Here is a 17,030-nt window from a genome sequence, read left to right as displayed (position 1 = left end):
TAACGTGTGCCCAAAGATCACATCCATGCCGTGTGGACCCAAAATCACATTGATTACCCCACTGATGTTGCGTGACCCAAAAATCAGATTAGATTATGTTAGCTGTTGGAAGGATTTCAACTAGGTATTGCCGGAAGCATGATTGATGTGAAGTAGGGCCCATGACCATGCCCCATTTTTTGCTAGGCACGTGATCCGAGAGGTCTGATTAATGTGTATGTTAGACACATCCTCAAGTATTATCCATCATGCTAAATGCTGTCATGGTAGCTAAGGGAAACTGGTGTTATGATGGGAACCAGGGTTGCAACTCAACTTGGACGTTTGGGTCGGGTTGAGGATCTACCCAAGCTCAACCCGACCTGAAGAGGATCCAACCTGAATTTCGAACCCAGACCCAACCCAAATTCTTCCATACTCGGCCCTAAACTGACCTAACCTGATCCACCCCAGCCCCACCCGAATTCGATCATTCAAAACCCAACCCTACCTGAATTCAAATGGGGTTGGAGTTTTCCAACCCTAACCTAACCCGAGAACCTTGATAACCTGACCCAAACTCTTGGGTCAGTTGGGTTCTCGGTCATCCTGAAGTGTCATTGCTCCATACCCATGGCCAACGTTTCTGGTGATTGGAAACAGCAATCTGATGGTCCATTACTTGCATTGGCCGTTATCCGAAAACACGGTAATGGGAAAATTCTACTCGTAACCATCCAAACTGTGTGTGTTTTCCGCACATGGCACGCACGTAAGTTGAACTGTCCAAATGTGGGGCCCCTCTGGATAGGTCACTATCAGATTGGTTGCACTGTCCTGACATTGATTGATGGGCATTTGTTTGTTGAACTCAGACCAGAGACCTTTTTCACTCTTAACCGTTCGCTGGATGGGCACCAATTAAAACTTCAGTTGAGTGTAAGTAATTGTTGGTTGGTGGCCCATCTAAAGTGGGGCCATGGTACAAAATATCAGAATATCCAATTTTATTCCTAAGTGGTGGCCACATCTTTACACGGTATACATGAGCTCTCAATTCTAACCGTGATGTATATGTTCAATCCACGCCGTCCATCAATTTTTATAGATCATTTTAAGGCATGAGCCCAAAAAGGAGGCAGATCGAAGGCTCAAGTGGGCCACACCACAGGAGGCAGTGGGGATTAATATCCTACCATTGAAAACTTCTTTCGGGCCACAGAAGTTTTGGATCAACTTAATATTTATGTTTTCCCTTCATCCAGGTCTATGTGACCTTGTGAATAGGTTGGATGGCAAATAAACATCACGGTGAGCCCTAGAAAGTTTTCAATGTAGGAGTTCAATCCCCACAAGCTTCCTGTGGTGTGGTCCACTTGAGCTTTCAATCTGCCTCCTTTTAGGGTTCATGCGCTAAAATGATTTGTCAAAATAGACTGTCAGTGTGGATAAAGCATATATATTACGGTGGCCCCCACAGAGGCCCTTATAGGACCGTCTCTTTCTAGGTAGGTCCTGGTGGGGGTCCTCCACATACACATTACAGGTGGTCCCCACACAGCTGGAACTCATGTGATAAAACCCATACTTTAATACAGTTGTCCAAGAAATTCCTTGCATGATAACGGTATCGGACCATATAGATGCTTTTGATGGGGTGGATCATGTGCATTCGATCTTGATTTACCCGCTCACGTCTCTCTGATGCTAACTTTCAGGATGCTTTCATAAGGGACAACTTTTTTCTGTTTCTTTTATTTATTATTAAACGGCAAAATTACGAAACCTAGCGTGATCTAGTGGTTTTCTAGCCCACATGCACGCCTTTCCACGCACGTCTATATACAGACACAAATCACAGATCACATATAAACACAAACTCAGGCCCACCTCCTATTAAGCAGGCCACACATTTTTGGGAACAATGGACGGTCCAAACGACTCGGTAGTTCGTTTTGGATTTTACCGTATTTTTGTACGGGTATTGACTATCTGATCTTTTTGTAAGCTAACCCAACCTGACACATGGATGGACTGTTGAAGAAGGAAAGGGATTGGCCACTCCCCTGCCACCAGCCAATGGCTGGTGGTTGGTGCTATGTGGGCCACACCATGATGTATGTGTTTCATCCATGTCATCCATCTATTTTTTTAAGATCATTTTATAATATGAGACTAAAATTGAAGTATATGTCAATCTCAAGTGGACCACATTATAGGAAACAGTGTTGAATGAACGTTGACTATTAAAAAAAATATAGGGGCTATAAAAGTTTTGGATCAGCTAGTCTTTGTTTTTTCCTTTCATCTGGGTCCGTATGGCCAAATCAACAGATGGGATGTCAAATAAATAGTATAGTGGTCCTTGGGAGGATTTTAATGGTGGATATCCGATCAATATTGTTTTCCTGTGGTGTGGTCTACGTGAGATTTATATCCCTCTTATTTTTTGGGATGAAGCCTTAAAATGATCTTAAAAAATGGATGAAACACATACATCATGGTGGCGCCACATAGAACCGACCACCAGCCACCGGGCTGGTGGCAGGGGAGTAGCCAATCCGTTTCTTGGAATGTTCTAAGTATTGCCACGCACGCTGGCTTGTGTGTCCGACTGTGCAAGGGCGAGTGGGGCCAACAAATCGTCACGAACCTTGATCTGTGCCTTGTATGAATGCACCGTTAAAATATACACCATTATAATGGTGGGCCTTATAGTCCCAGATACACCGAACTCAGTGGTTATCTGACGACAGATCCTGACCCTCGATGCAATCGTGATCAACAAATGCTTTTGCGCACGGTTCTTTGGAAGTTCTCTGCGCAAGATGTCTGACGAGGTAGATTTTTTTTTTCATGTGGCACATCGACAGTTGAAACTTCTTGATGAACGGTTTGGATTATCACACGGTAGGGCATAATGAGCGAGCTTCTATAAGGCGAGTCTCTGGGGCCGAGCTGTGTCTAATCATTGCTTAAACAGGGGAGCGCAGTTGCCATCTTTCGACCGTACGATGCTGTCTGAATCTGGGCCTAGGGAAAAAACAAACAGTAATGATGAGCTCTTTGAACGGGTCCAGGCTCGATTTTGTAACGGCCGGCAGCTTGCGTTCTAGGATGATGAAAGCCCGCCCAGTAAGATCAGAATTCCCAGGATATTCCACCACATGCCAGTTACACGAGTTCTCTTTTAGGAGAAGTGGGTCCCATCTTTCTGATATCCAAACCGTTGATCTGCTGGACCCTGTAGTAGATGGACCATTCCCCAAAAATCTCCTCGTCAAGATCATCTTAAGTATTCAATTTGTGGACGGTCTCAAACACATTCAACGAGACGCGACCGACTGAAGGAAGGCTACGAACTTTCAATGTGAGAAACTTTTTGGGTCGTGGTCCATTTAAAGTGGGGTACAATAGATCAATGGCCTGTATCAAAGGAAGAGCTGAGAGTACTTTTCATGTCTTTGGACTTGGACAAGGGGGCCATATGGACGGCATGCTTTGTAACAGTTTTTTAACGGTCCATTATTCCGATCTTAGTCTATTGGGTCCACCTGCATGGGCCACACCTCAATTGTGACCTATGAATAGAAGATACTTATTAGGCCCTAGGGGCATGTTTGGTCCATTGATTAAGATGGTTTTGAATTGTATTAGATGGGATTAACTTATTATTGCACAATGATTGCATGTCGGGAAAGACACCATGGCTTAGCTTGTGCTCCATCACGCACTCTTTCAAGGGTGATTGCTTCTATGCAAACCTCTTGACTGTTGCTCGGGTGGTAGACTCTCCGGAGTTTCAACTCCCGGTCAAGGGTTCGAGTACCCGTAGGTGGTGAAATTCAACAGGCATGAGTGGGTGGGGTGTGTGTGCGTCTTAAAAAAAAAAAAAAAAAACCCTCCTGATTGTCTCTGCATCCCTAAATTCTTTATCACCGAGCGGTCATGGGGACTTTAGCTGGTGATGGGCTGTTTCCCTCTCGAAGATGAAGCTTATCCTCCATCGGCTCAATGGCCAACCTTGATCCCAGTGAGTTTTTAGGGTCATATTAGTATTCAAAGTTTGCCTCAATTTGGTACCACTCTCGCGGCTCACACCGAAACAACACTTTACCCCTAAATGCCATCCAATCTCATATTTAGAACAAAATTCTTACCATAGGAAAAAAAAATTTTAAGAAAAATTCTATTTGGTAAACTATGGAATTGCAATCAACAAAGTAGCTTCACAACAAATGTTGCTCAATTGTACACGTAGATAACCAAAATGTCATACGTAAACGGTGTATGGGTTCTTACTCTTGCTCTGGTGGTAGACTCTTGGGAGTTTCAACACCAGGTTGAGGGCCTGAGTAACCATAGGTGGTGAAATCCTACCATGGCGTGAGTGTGTGGTGGTGTGTGCACATGTGTTAAAAAAATAAATAAATAAAAAATTGTAAACGGTGTATATAGAATGGCAGCATGGACAAACACATGCATCAATGTGGGGCCCACATAAATCCACATAAATCAGGCAAGAGACCAAATGCAATTCCATGGGACCAAATGCCTAATCCTAACCTTTGTCATCCTCCCCAAATGCTGGGCTAGGTCCCTGTAGGTTAGTGCCTAATTCACGTCTGGACAAAAGTTGGAGACATGGTAATTCGACACTAGGACTCAACGGTTCAATAATCTGGACCAGAGAGGTCGAATGTACCATGTATATCCACGGGCATACGGTCAAATAATTCTTCTGTTTTAGTCCAGCCTGTATCTTGATGGACTTACGTAAGAATCCCAAGCCAAGTTGATGAAGACGGGCCCAACATTTTATCCGGCTCTTACCAAATGACCGACCTTCTGTTTGAGATATAGCTAGAGGGTCGCTACTGGCCTGTAACCCGGGTTACCGGTCTTCCTTCTAATCCAAAGCTCTGTGGGACCCACCATGGTGTTTGTGTTATATCACCTCCGTTCATCTGCTTCGTCAGCTCATTTGAGGAGATGAATCGAAACACGAGGGAGATGAAAAACTCAAGTGGGCCATACCATAGGAAACAGTGGGGGATGGAGATCCGTCAACCTAACCTCTCTCCGTCATCTGCAGTTAAAGCCCCCCAACTGCACCGCATAACGCGCGGACGACGACCAATCGATGCCCAAAACCCAACCCAAACCCAAAAACGAAAGAAAGCATCTCTCTCTCTCTCTCTCTCTCTTCTTAGCTGTAAATACAAAATCCCCAATTTCATTTCATGTGCCGCTTGTCTCCCTCTTATTCTCCCAATCCAACCTCTACTGTCAGAAGATTCCAGATCTCATCAGCTTCCATGTTGGATTTCACCTCCTACTCGATGGACAGGGGACAAGCTCGAGATTTTCGTACCTTTCATAGTCCAAAATAGCAGGACCGAGATAAGGAGATAGGGTTTGATTGATTCAATACAAGTCATAGATGGATTTTGTAAGGCATGATTTTTCCGAAGAAGGACGGAAAGGGAGGGGCGGTGGCAGCGGGGGATCGTCGGTTTCGTGCTCGATTTGCTTGGAATGTGTCGTTGATAGAGGGGAGAGATCGATTGCCAAGCTGCAATGCGGGCATGAATTCCATTTAGGTCAAACTCTGAGATCTGACGTGGGTTTTGCTTGTTTTGCTATGATTTTTTTTATTTTTTTTAACCTGTGAATTTTCTTCGTTGTTCGATGATGTAGTATATGAATTTGTTGTGCAAGTTCACTACTACTTATTCTTCTTTTTCACTCGTAGCTGTTGCTGATTTTCGTGAAGTGTATGCGTGGTGTGGGGTTAATTAATTTTTTTTCTCCTTTTTTGTATTGTTTCTTTCATTTGTTTTTGCATTAAGTTTTCTGATCAGATCTATCTTTGGTTTGACTATTTCTTTCTGCTACTTATCATCTATTTTCCAGGTGTAAATTTCCATTCTGGTTATTTTATTTTATTAAACATTGTAATTTTTTTTTTTTTAATTCTTAGATTAAATGAACAGAGTATGCAGTATTTCCAGTGTTAGGCGTGGTAAAATATTGGCATGCTGTATGTGCCATGTGTTGTATCCACAGATTTTAGTGGGACCTACATGCCATGTATCTGTCGTTGTGTTCTTCTCATGTATCACATGTTAAAGTGAGCGATGTATATATTTAAGTAAGTGCATGCTTGGATGATCTCGCATGTGAAGGACTAATTGGAACAAGCCGAAGCTCGGGAGATTCACATCGTGCCAAGCCATAAATAGCCCACCAACCCAATTTGTCAAAGACCAAGCAATATCAGAGTTCTTAAGAAAGCCATCCCAAACCAAGCAAAGACCAAGCAATATTCACATCTTCCCAACATCTCACTCTTAACAATGTTAATCTTCTTCGCCATGCATGGGCCAAATCTCCTCTGAGCCAAACCTCCACAACTCTTCCCAACATCTCACTCTTAGCAACGTTAACCTTCAACCCCAAAAGTACCTCAAGACACCTTATGATCATCCTCAGCTTGTCCACCATGATAGCATCGGCATCATAGAACAAAAGTGTATTGTCAACAAATCGAAGATTGGATATTAGTGGGCTTGACCTATTCACACTAAATCCACTGAATAATTTGACCTCATGTCCTTGCTCCAACATTACCCAAGGCTTCAACAACCACCACAAAAAGGAAGGGTGAAAGCGGACATCTTGCCTAACACCTCTCAAAAATTTAAAGTATCCCTTCAGGGATTTGTTAATCAAGAATGAGAACCTAACTGAGCTCATGCATTCCCTCATCCACCCCCTCCACTTTCTCCCGCACCCTATTTGGTCCAACATGTTGTCTAAGAAGTTCCAATCCACATTGTCATAGGCCTTCTCTATATCGATCTTGCACACTACGCCTTTCTATCGCGCCTTATGTCTCCAGTTGATGCACGTGAGTGATGATGGCGCTATCTAGATTTTGATGGCCTCTTATGAAAGCTCCTTGATTTTTAGAAATGATGCTAGCTGGCGCTACCCGAAATCTAGAGGAGTTTGAATCTTTGGGAAGAATTTTATTTTGCGTGCCAATAAGGCTGATTGGTTTGAAGTACTTTAAGCTTTTTGCACCTGTCACCTTTGGTGTGATGGCAACAAAGGAAGCCTTGAGTTCATAACTAACCCCTCTCAAAAAATTCCGCCATAAAATTGAGCACATCCCCTTTCACTATCTCCACAAAACACTTGGAAGAATGCCAAAAGGAATCCATTTGGCTCTGGAGCTTTATCCTTTCCCAATGAATCCACAATGACCTTTACGTTGTCCTTAAAGAAGTGTCTTTCAAGTGAATCGTCTTCATCACTTGACAAATATAAGAGCAATAGGTTGTCCAACTTCGGCCTTCTTCACCGTTCTACTTTTAGCAAATCTTTGTAAAATTGGACCACCGCGTTGCTAACCCTAGCCTTTTCGTCTATTCTTCTTAGAGGTCTACACAAGTTGAATCGAGTCGAGTTGGGCACAACTTGACTCGGCTCGACCACTTGCTAACCCCAACTCGAACTCGGCTTAGCTCGGTCCTCGAGCCTGACTAGCCAACTCGGCTCAGTTCGGTCAGCAGCTCAGGCCAGTTCGAGCCAAGATCGAGCCGAGTTTGCTTGTGCAACATTTTCACAAACACATGGACTGCACTTTCCAAATCTCACTGTATGTAAAACAACAACAGTAGTTTTACAGGTATTTCATCAAACACCTTCTAAGCAACATAAAAACCAAGAAAAAAAAGGGTATTTGTTTCATATATATACCTTTCTTGCCACCAGCCACACTTAATTGAGTCATTTCATCAAACACTTGGTGAGCAACATCAATATCAAAGTAACCGAGTCACTGAACTAGTTCGATCTAAGTTCGATTCGAGTTGGGTTCGATCCGAGTCAAGTTGAGCTCGGGCAAGCTCGAACTCGGTTCGAAACTTTTTCGAGCTAAAAAAATCAGCTCAACTCGGATCGAACTCAGTTTCGAACCGAGTCGAGTTGACCAAGCTAACCGAGCTAACTCGGTTCGTGTACAGCCCTAATTCTTCTTCACTTGATGACTATGTTGTTGATCTCTCCTTCCCTCAACCAAGTGGCTCATGATCTTTGTCTCCACTTGATTTCTCCTTGCTTTATGTGGCTTGAATAGTCTTGTGCTAGCTTTCTTCATGAAATTTTCTTCTCCAAATATACCACAAAATCAGTGTGGATTCTAAATCCACGCTGTGAAGTAGAATTTTTAAAATCCAGGGTATTCCAAATCCAAGGTACCAAACACAACTAGAGTATTTGGAATCCAGGGTATTCTGAATCCATGCTCCCAAACAGGCCTTGTATAAAAAATGATGGACCATGTGGATATATACAAGGCAGGCCCCACAGTAAGGGAAATGCCCACTATAATTTGCTACAACTAACCACTTAACCTAACATATTGTGGCCCCACAGCGACTCTTACCAACCTTATTCCTTCGTATAGAAAAAAATGATGTGGCCCACTTGAATGACAGTTGGAAATCCACCTCAACCACAACGTGAGTCACCCCATTTTTGGCCAAGGGCCAAAATTTCAGGCCCATTAGGGTTCAAGTCGATCCCACAATTAAAAACAATGTACACAAGTAACCGTAATCATTGAAACATTTCCATTCGTATGGCCCACCTGAATAATAGTTTGGCTTGATTTTTTTTTTTTTCCTGACGCATTAGTTTTAATGGGCTATGTAATAGTTGGACTATATTTCATGTAACCATCACGGTGGGACATATATGAATAAAGGGTTACCGTCCTTCCATTCACTGTTTCATTTGATGTGGCCCACCTGAAGCCTAAATCAATGTATTATTTTGGCCATACACAACTTTCGACGGCTCATCACATGGTCAGAGCGGATTTTCCATAAACATTATAGTAGGCCACACGAGCACTAACAACATCAAATGTGTGTGTGTGTGTGTGTGTGTGTGTGTGTGTGTGTGTGTAAATATATAATGTGAGTTTGCGGAGGTTATTTCTTACCTTTTCAAGTTTTTTTCTAAACGTTGGAGAAGGCAACAAGCTTCTTCCTGCTTCGGAGAGGGCAGCACAAGTTGAAAGTAGATAGCACTTCGGAGAGGGTAGCTTCAAGAGACGGTTCGAGAGAGATGAAATCATAGCTACAACCCTGGATTTCAAACCCCCACTTCTGGTGCCAAAACAGACTTTGGATTTCAAATCCCCCCAAATCCATGGTGCCAAATGACCCCTTAAGGCATTTCCCTAGTCAAAAGGTTGCAATTTTATTGCCTAGCTCACAGAGATTGAGAGAAAATGACAAATCTACATGTGAGTGAGTTGATTGTTCTCTATGACAAAATTAGGAGTAGCACCAATAAGAAATAAGCTGAGGTAAAATGAACTTAGATGATTTGGTCATGTGCAATGGAAACTAAGAACTGTGCCCAGTTAGGAGTGAGTTGGTGCAAGTTGAAGGCTCTGCAAGGGTAAGGGGAAGGCCAAAAGAACGTGGGTGGAAGTAGTAAAAAAAGACTTGATGACCTATTGTTGAACTGAAGTTATGACCCCTTGATAGAATGGAATGGTGGAATGGAATTCATGTAGCTGACCCTAAATAGTTGGTATAAGTCTTAGATGATGATGTGATGATGACTTGATTCTTCTCTTTGACTATAATCAAGGCAATTCACTAGGCAAAAGGTTACGATTTTATTGCCTACCTTACAAAGATTGATTGAAAATAACAAATCTACTTGTGAGTGGTCACCTAAAAGCAAGGTTTAAAAATGTTGTTATGATGCCTTAATAGCTAAGTGGCATTACTGTTGGCCATAACACATTTTACCCATATCTTGTAAATTCTTGTCACTTCACGTCTTACTCAGAATTAGATTCGTAATCTTAGGTGCTAAAAATAGACTACCATCTTGAGAACTGTTTGTAATGTGCACATCTTCTGAGATGCATATTTTTAAACCATCAGAACATGTCACCACTAGTCTAGAGTGCATCATGTGTCAGCCATATATATATAGAGGTGTTTTATGTTATATTGATGTTTATCCTCTTATTACTTTTTTTTTTTTTTCAATTGATAAAAAAGGTCGAGGATGTATTCCTTTCATATAGAGGATTGCTCTTTTGGTGGTTGCAACCTCGTAACCTTGCAGAAATTCATGCCAATCTGCTCATGCATTGAGCAGTTTTTTTTATCCCCTGTAAAATGTTGCATTGTTGTGGACATGCTTCCCTCTAGGGAGTTTGGCAGTGCTTTTCTGCAGCTTGATCGTCTTTCCAGAAATCTGAATATGTTCTTCCTTTACAGATTGTATTGGTTCTGCATTCAATGCAAAAGGAGCTATGCAATGCCCAAATTGTCGGAAAGTTGAAAAAGGCCAATGGCTATTTGCAAATGGATATCGCCCTCTTTCTGAACTTAATGTAGATGAGCTCGTCAATGAAGACTTCTATGATCTGGCTTACTCTGACCTGGTAAACTGTTACCTTAATCGCGTATGTCATGAAGTTGTAGGACACTTCTCTCTTCTAGAAAATGTGCAAATTTCAATAATATCATTGTCATTGTTCTATTCTTCCGTTGCTAGTGATTTTAAGAAGGTTGCTGGTATTTGTATGAATCTGGGTTCTGGCACTAAAATATAGCAATTTGTTGCATGTTTCTTTTATTGTACATGCTGTTGGGAATTCGTTATTATATCAGTGCCTCCTGCAGTCTCCATTTTAGATATTTCTATCAAAGGGAAAGCTTATGGCTCTTTTTTATTTTTATGCTAGAGCACATCAAACTCCTAGAGTAGCGCCTCTAGTTTCGAATCATGATTCTGGAGTAGCTGGACTCAAATAATGTTAATAAGAGAAGCATTATATTTATCGGACTCTCTTGCAATACCTTCTCGTGTTAACAATGTTTGAATATGATGTTCAGTTTTATTACTTGATATCCTTATTAGTATCTTTGACAGGCAACTCATTGAATGGTATTCCTAGGGAGGCTAAGTAATTGTCTGAGACTTTGCCAAAGGGGTATCTTGGATTCTTGTTATTGTTTTTGCCTAGGCCTAGGGTTTTCCTATCCTATTATCTTGATTGCTTCGTCATAATAGCTATTTTCCTCTTCTATTAAAGTTTTCTTTACCAATAGAAAAAAGAAAGTTGATATCTTTACCAAGCAACAGTAACAATCTCCTAGGGCGCTATTACGATCTTGCCTTTGGCCTTATTTCAAATTCCAAAGAGCTCATGTCATTACAATTTTTTTATATTATAAAGATAAGCATTGCAAATTTTCGTTTGTCTATATTTCAAAACTCAAAGAGCTTATGTCATTACAATCTTGCCTTTGGCTGTATTTCAAAATTCAAATAGTTTGTGTCATTATTACATCCTGTAACGACTGTGTCCTTTTTCTTTTCTTTTTTCCCTGCCTATCTTGTATTCTTAAAATTGTTGTATGAATAGTGAAAAGAAATGGTAAAGCTGTTTCATGTTCTTCCAATTAAGTTTCTAGGGAGGCTAATATCATTGCATATGTTTGGAGTAAATGGGGAAGCTTTGTGTCTATATTCTTATAAATTGCCTTAAGGGATAATTTTTGAGTTTTCTTGTTTCTTCTTTTTAATAAAATAAAATTCATTGTTGCCAAAAAAGAATTGCGCGGTGAATTGATATAGCATTCCACTTCCTTTCTCAAGTAGATTGATTCTTTGTGTGGTGGCTACTCTTCTTTTGCAGCCATTTGGACTTCAGTGGTGTCCTGTTCGTGGATTTATGCAACTATTTGAGTAAGCTCAAGACCTTTTTTCTGAATTGAGCTTCAGCCAAAACTGAACAGCTTTCTGCATTCACCTTTTTTGTAGCTTCTTAGGTTAGATAGATGCTTTCTGCACCATTGGTTCATGAGTCTCGTGAATCGATTTTTCATATGTTATTTTAACAAAGGGCTGACAATATTTTATAAAAGAATAACTCCTTGAAAAACCATGTTCTTTGAAATGTTCAAGTTTATTTATCAGAAGTATAAGGGAAAAAAAGTTCAAGAATGCTCTGCTCTGTCTTGCAACAGTTATAATCATTGATGCTACAAGTGTTGCCATATGCTATCGCATACGTAATTATGCAAGCACACAATTGCATACATGGGCTCAGATCACATATGCCGTGCAGGAAGTATGCCATGGCATACTAAAGTAGTATGCAATGGCATAATGGCCAGCGGTCATATTTTTTGTAGATTGTAATAAGTTGTACCCTGTAACTTGTAGAGTTGTACTTGTATTGTATGCATCAACTCATCAAGATTGAAGTTATCAATAAAATTTCTACCTTTTAATAATTAGTTCTCTCTTAGTGTAACTTGATTGTTTAAATTTTTTTTTGTTATATATAATATAACTTAACTTATAAATGGTGTAATAGTCAAACTACAATGAAATAGGTAAAAAAATACCCAATCCAATCACTTGCAGTAATTAGACATTTTTCTTAACTTTTTAGAAAATTTCCCATTTTTTATTTTTTATTTTTAAAATTTTCAGGAAAAAAAAAAACCATCAGCCTGAGCAGATCTTATGCAATTATGCGATCGCATAAGTGATCAGCCCAGGCAGATGGCTTATGCGATTTTGACAACATTGGATGCTACTGCTGTTATATCTGTTAACCTTTTCTCTTTATGAAGATGCTTCTGCTGTATGAATTATATGTTTAATTAGATTTGACACTTTCAGCAGTTGCCAGTTACTACTACCCATTGTCACTTTTTTAGGGGGGCCTTTTAAGTTGACTTCATTATCCAATGTTATTCGAACTTGTACCGGAGCAAATGAGTTGCCAGTGGTATATATTATTCTTGCTGCATTCCCTTTTGTTTACCCCTTCGCACTCCTCTGGTCCCATGTTTTATGAGATTTCCATCCCCATCTCACCCATGAGAAGACAGTTAAACCAGACCAAGGTCACTGGATTTACGGGTCATTATGTTTCATTTACCATGTTGGCCCTGGTTCTTGCACGAAGTGTGAAGCAAAATAGCAATAAATTTGGGTGCAGATCTTGAAAAAAAAAATTGGGTGTGGGAGTGGGGAGCTGTCTGTGTTCAAAATATTATCAAACACAAATGGCTAGGGAGTAGGGAGTTGGAGCGTGAGGCCAAAGCGGGAGTGACACCTAGTTTGAACCTGCTACTAAGGATTCCAGGGACAGCAAGGCTGTTGAACCAACAGAGTTCAAATTAGCATTTCTGGTCATTTCATTTAATAAAAAAGGATAAATGAAGCAAGGGATTACCCATAAGCCGACTCGAAGTCAATCAAGGAGCATGTATAGCACTTATCCAAAATGCCAGAAACTTGTTTATGACAATTCAGTTATTAGTCCAGTGTGATTTTGAGCTTTAATGCTCTTTCGGTCCTTACCAATTGGATGAGATGTAAAGTTGTATGGCCTGTTTCTTTGGTTTCTTGACTTGATGTCATTGTATATAACCTATATCCAGGCCTGGAGTTTGCTTGGTTGGGCCAGGCCTATTCAAAATATTGATTTTGCCTGGCCCAGGCCCGGTCCTTTGCCAGACTTGTGTATTTCAGCCCACTAAGTTGCTCTTTGCCTGAGGTTTAATGCTAGCAGCAGCTCATGCAAATAACTAAATGCTTAGCTATGTTTAGCTTCTGCTGGTGACCCAACGAGACGTATGGTAGCAAGAGCTCAAAACTCAGGACAAGGAAGAAAGTTGTGCCTAATATGCTTGGCTGTGTGCTTTGCAACTCGATTCCAAATCCATGTAATCCATAAGATAAAACTAAGGGCACGTTTGGATATGTGGAATCCTAGGGAGAAGAAGGGGAAAAATACTAATTATCCTGATGATTTCCATGAGACTATTGAAACATGGATTCCAATTTTGAGTTCTTGTTTGGGTAGCTAGAGGAAATTTTGTATTCCTATCGCAATACTCACCTAGTTTCCTGTGCCAAGAATCCAAATTATAGAGCGATGCAATGACCGCTTAGTGGAATCTGCCCTTTGCTTTGCTATCCAAACAACAAAATTCATCACATCAAAGGAACACCCTTTTCCCTTTCCATTGTTTGGCATGGAATCCATTGTTTCCAAACATGGCCCGACTCTCTACAAGTTAGAAAACTCTACAGTTTTTTCGTTATTGCATGATCTGTATACCATTCTTGTCAAATTGCATTTTGGTTTCGGGTAAAAAAAAGTAAAAAAGAAAGAAAGAAAGAAGTTACTGTGAATTGTTTTCCGCCAGTTTTGTATCATAAATTGTAGTGTTAACAAAAGTTATACCAAGCTTACACTTTGCACATGTCATTTATGTTGTTTTTCGAGGATAATAAGACTGCGAATTTTCCACCTGCAGTGACGGAGAACCCCAGCCAAACCCTTGTAAGCAATCTTTGTACATTACCATTCATTTGTGAGCTGTGATTTTTTCATGTCGGAGCTGCATAATGAATTTGTCTTTCTTACTCTTTCCCCGGAAGATCATGATATGTTAGGAACTGCAGCATTTGGGGACCACTCAAATGCTTCAAGTAGTACGCACGTGTGCCCCTATCTTGCTCTCCATGGGTTTTCACATTCTATACATCCTGTGCCGTCAAACGCTACTGATGCCGTGTCCGATGCCACTTCATTTCATCAGCATGTGACTGGATTAGGAGTGCCATCATCCAGCGACATGTTGAACTCGCATGGTTTTTCTGCAGCAGAACCACGACACAACTGGCAGCAGGCGTCTCTTCCTTTTCCCGTCTCTGGTGGCAGCTTAAACACTGCAGAGCAGCCCACATCTCAGTTGGCTTCAAGGTTATCTAGGAGTGACTCGGGTGGCCCGCAGAGGTTAGGATCCTCTGTTCAGCCTCTTCCTTTTATTCACGGGTAAGTGTCATGGTATTGAAACTTGCATTTGTACACTTGTTAAAGATTCATGGAGTCCTGCTCATCAGAAAACTACAGCCTGCTGACATGCAGCATCAGACTCCATGCATGCAGGGACCTTTTTGAAGTGATTCAAACCACTGATCTGATTATGGGACCTCAATTAGGATTGGTAATTGGGGGTTCCCTATCCTAACCTGTAGATATCTGACCTTCTCTCTGTTAATTTCTGTACCTTTTCTTTTAACAGTGTGTGGTACGGTTAGAATCTTCCAATCTGGAATGCTTACCTGGTGTCCTTGATCTACTGTTGGGCCAATCAATCAGATAAATGGTTTGGATCACTTGACCATGAGGCATGTACAGATTTATTGTGCACGACAGGATCCTAAAAATTCCTTTAAAGATGGTGTTACCCTTTAAGAGCTTTCTACTTCACTGACATCAATTTTGCTGTTGCAACTATCACAGGTCTGTTGCACGAGCAGGCGGCAATTTGGTGGCTGCACTAGTGCCTCCTGTTGTAGGGGACGCTAGGGGTCATACTCGCGGGCCAAATGGTCATATATATCAGCAGTCTGCACCAGCTTCTGCTCTTCGAACTGCCCCATTTGCTCCAACCAGGAGAACAAGGCACAGAGGATTTGCTCTGTTTTCCTCTGTAGGCACCAATTCCTTACCTGAAAGCAGTGGTTTCCATGGGTTTTCTGTATCTGGGTCTGTGAATAGAAACCATCAAGATGGTGAACATATCGGCCGACGTTTTGATCGGGGGGTCTATGGATGGGTGAGAGAAGGGTTTGCCCCTCTGCCATGGATCCCTGTTGAAGGTGAATCTCAGTGGTGGAGCCCTTTCCACACTAATCAGAATCCCCAAACAGTAAGTGCAGATTCCCAGACTAGAAACTTCTTCCAACAAAGGGTCAACACAGAGAGGGTCACACAAGGGCGGCCGGAGAATGCGTATCAACGGGTCCCACTCCCTAGGATGTCGCCTTTCATGTGATAGGTTCCACTGCCGAGGCATGACCCCCCGGATGGATGTATTGGAACTCGTTTCTAGTCTTTTTGTAAATTCCTGTAATGCTCTCAAGGACTGCTTGTCTGGGCATATGAACTATCCTTCTGCAGTCATCTCTGTATGAGATTTGGCTTTCTTGGCTGCAGTTTTTGGATGATTTAAAAGCTCTTCTAGCAGGAGCCCACATGTTTCCTGGTGGACTACATGAATCCATGGGAGTGTGTAATCATGGATTATGAGTGGAAGCTTGAGATAAAGGTGGGTTTTGCTATCTTTTTAATTTTATTTTGTTTTATATTTGGGTAAGTTGTTTGGAAAATAAGGTGAAGTGCCATCCCCTGAAGATGTATGGTGGTCAGACATTTGATCTGGTGGACCACTGAATGAATTGCATACGCTGAAAAATATAATGAGTGTAGCCTGACCACCTGATTAATGCCAGTTTTCGTGTTGAATGTGGACCATTGGTCATTTTGACAGCGGGTGCATGTCTTGATTTCCGTGACATGGCTTGTACCAGTAGGTGTCACCGAATCAAGGGTCTTGATCAGTGGACATGCCTGTAGGGAAGATGTTTTGGGATGCAACAGCGACATTCCTCTTGTAATAAATAATACAAAATAATAATAATAATAATAATAATAAATAAAGGGAAAAATAAAATAAAATCGTAGCGATCACTGAAAATGGGCCGAGTCTACACTCTCCCACATCTTGTCATCGAGATAAGCTGACTTGAAAGAACATCAACAATCATGAAACTGCAATGGCTTCGAGGCCAAGTGTTCTGACAGGATGGGCCCCTTGTTTCAGTGATCCCGATCTCGATCTCTCATCTCTTGAAATCGCTGCACCACCATGGATTGGTCCATATACTTGATTTTTTTTACCAATCGCTACTGGTAATAATAATTGATGATGCCATGAAATTTATGTCGAGTCCCACTCTCGTACAGGGAAGCGAATTGCCTGCGCCTCCTGGTAAAAGAGATATATTCCTGTGCCGGGGGATGTCTGTGACAAACGTCCATCTGTTTTGAAAGACCACAGTAATACAGGAATCTAAAAATGAAGCAGATCCAAAACTCATGTGGGCCATACCACATGAAACAGTGGGGA

General features: G+C 41.4%; 1 protein-coding gene across 2 annotated transcripts; it reads left to right on the top strand.

Annotated features, from left to right (window-relative positions):
- Positions 1-5,021: 5,021 nt before the first annotated feature.
- Positions 5,022-16,180, top strand: LOC131239201 (E3 ubiquitin-protein ligase IPI1-like). Of its 2 annotated transcripts, none has more exons than XM_058236785.1 (6): positions 5,022-5,582; positions 10,299-10,465; positions 11,726-11,775; positions 14,370-14,395; positions 14,494-14,890; positions 15,362-16,180. In XM_058236785.1, the coding sequence occupies exons 1-6, from the start codon at positions 5,423-5,425 to the stop codon at positions 15,894-15,896; spliced, it is 1,335 nt and encodes a 444-aa protein (XP_058092768.1). In that variant the 5' UTR covers positions 5,022-5,422; the 3' UTR covers positions 15,897-16,180. The 2 variants fall into 2 exon arrangements, with proteins under 2 accessions (XP_058092768.1, XP_058092769.1); XM_058236786.1 differs by having other exon boundaries at positions 5,480-5,602; positions 15,362-16,056.
- Positions 16,181-17,030: the final 850 nt, after the last annotated feature.

The sequence above is a fragment of the Magnolia sinica genome, chromosome 3, assembly GCF_029962835.1.
Source record: "Magnolia sinica isolate HGM2019 chromosome 3, MsV1, whole genome shotgun sequence".
Classification (NCBI taxonomy): Eukaryota; Viridiplantae; Streptophyta; class Magnoliopsida; order Magnoliales; family Magnoliaceae; genus Magnolia; species Magnolia sinica.
The sequence above is the reverse complement of the archived record's forward strand: the minus strand, read 5'-3'. Positions and strand labels throughout refer to the sequence as shown.

What these genes read in the sequence shown, in the direction of transcription:
- LOC131239201 (XM_058236785.1), top strand. Translation starts at nt 5,423, where the DNA reads ATGGATTTTGTAAGGCATGATTTTTCCGAAGAAGGACGGAAAGGGAGG. An exon ending in ATCTGGCTTACTCTGACCTG is followed by an intron (nt 10,466 to 11,725) that starts GTAAACTGTTAC and finishes CTTCTTTTGCAG; the next exon opens with CCATTTGGACTTCAGTGGTG. An exon ending in GGATTTATGCAACTATTTGA is followed by an intron (nt 11,776 to 14,369) that starts GTAAGCTCAAGA and finishes TTCCACCTGCAG; the next exon opens with TGACGGAGAACCCCAGCCAA.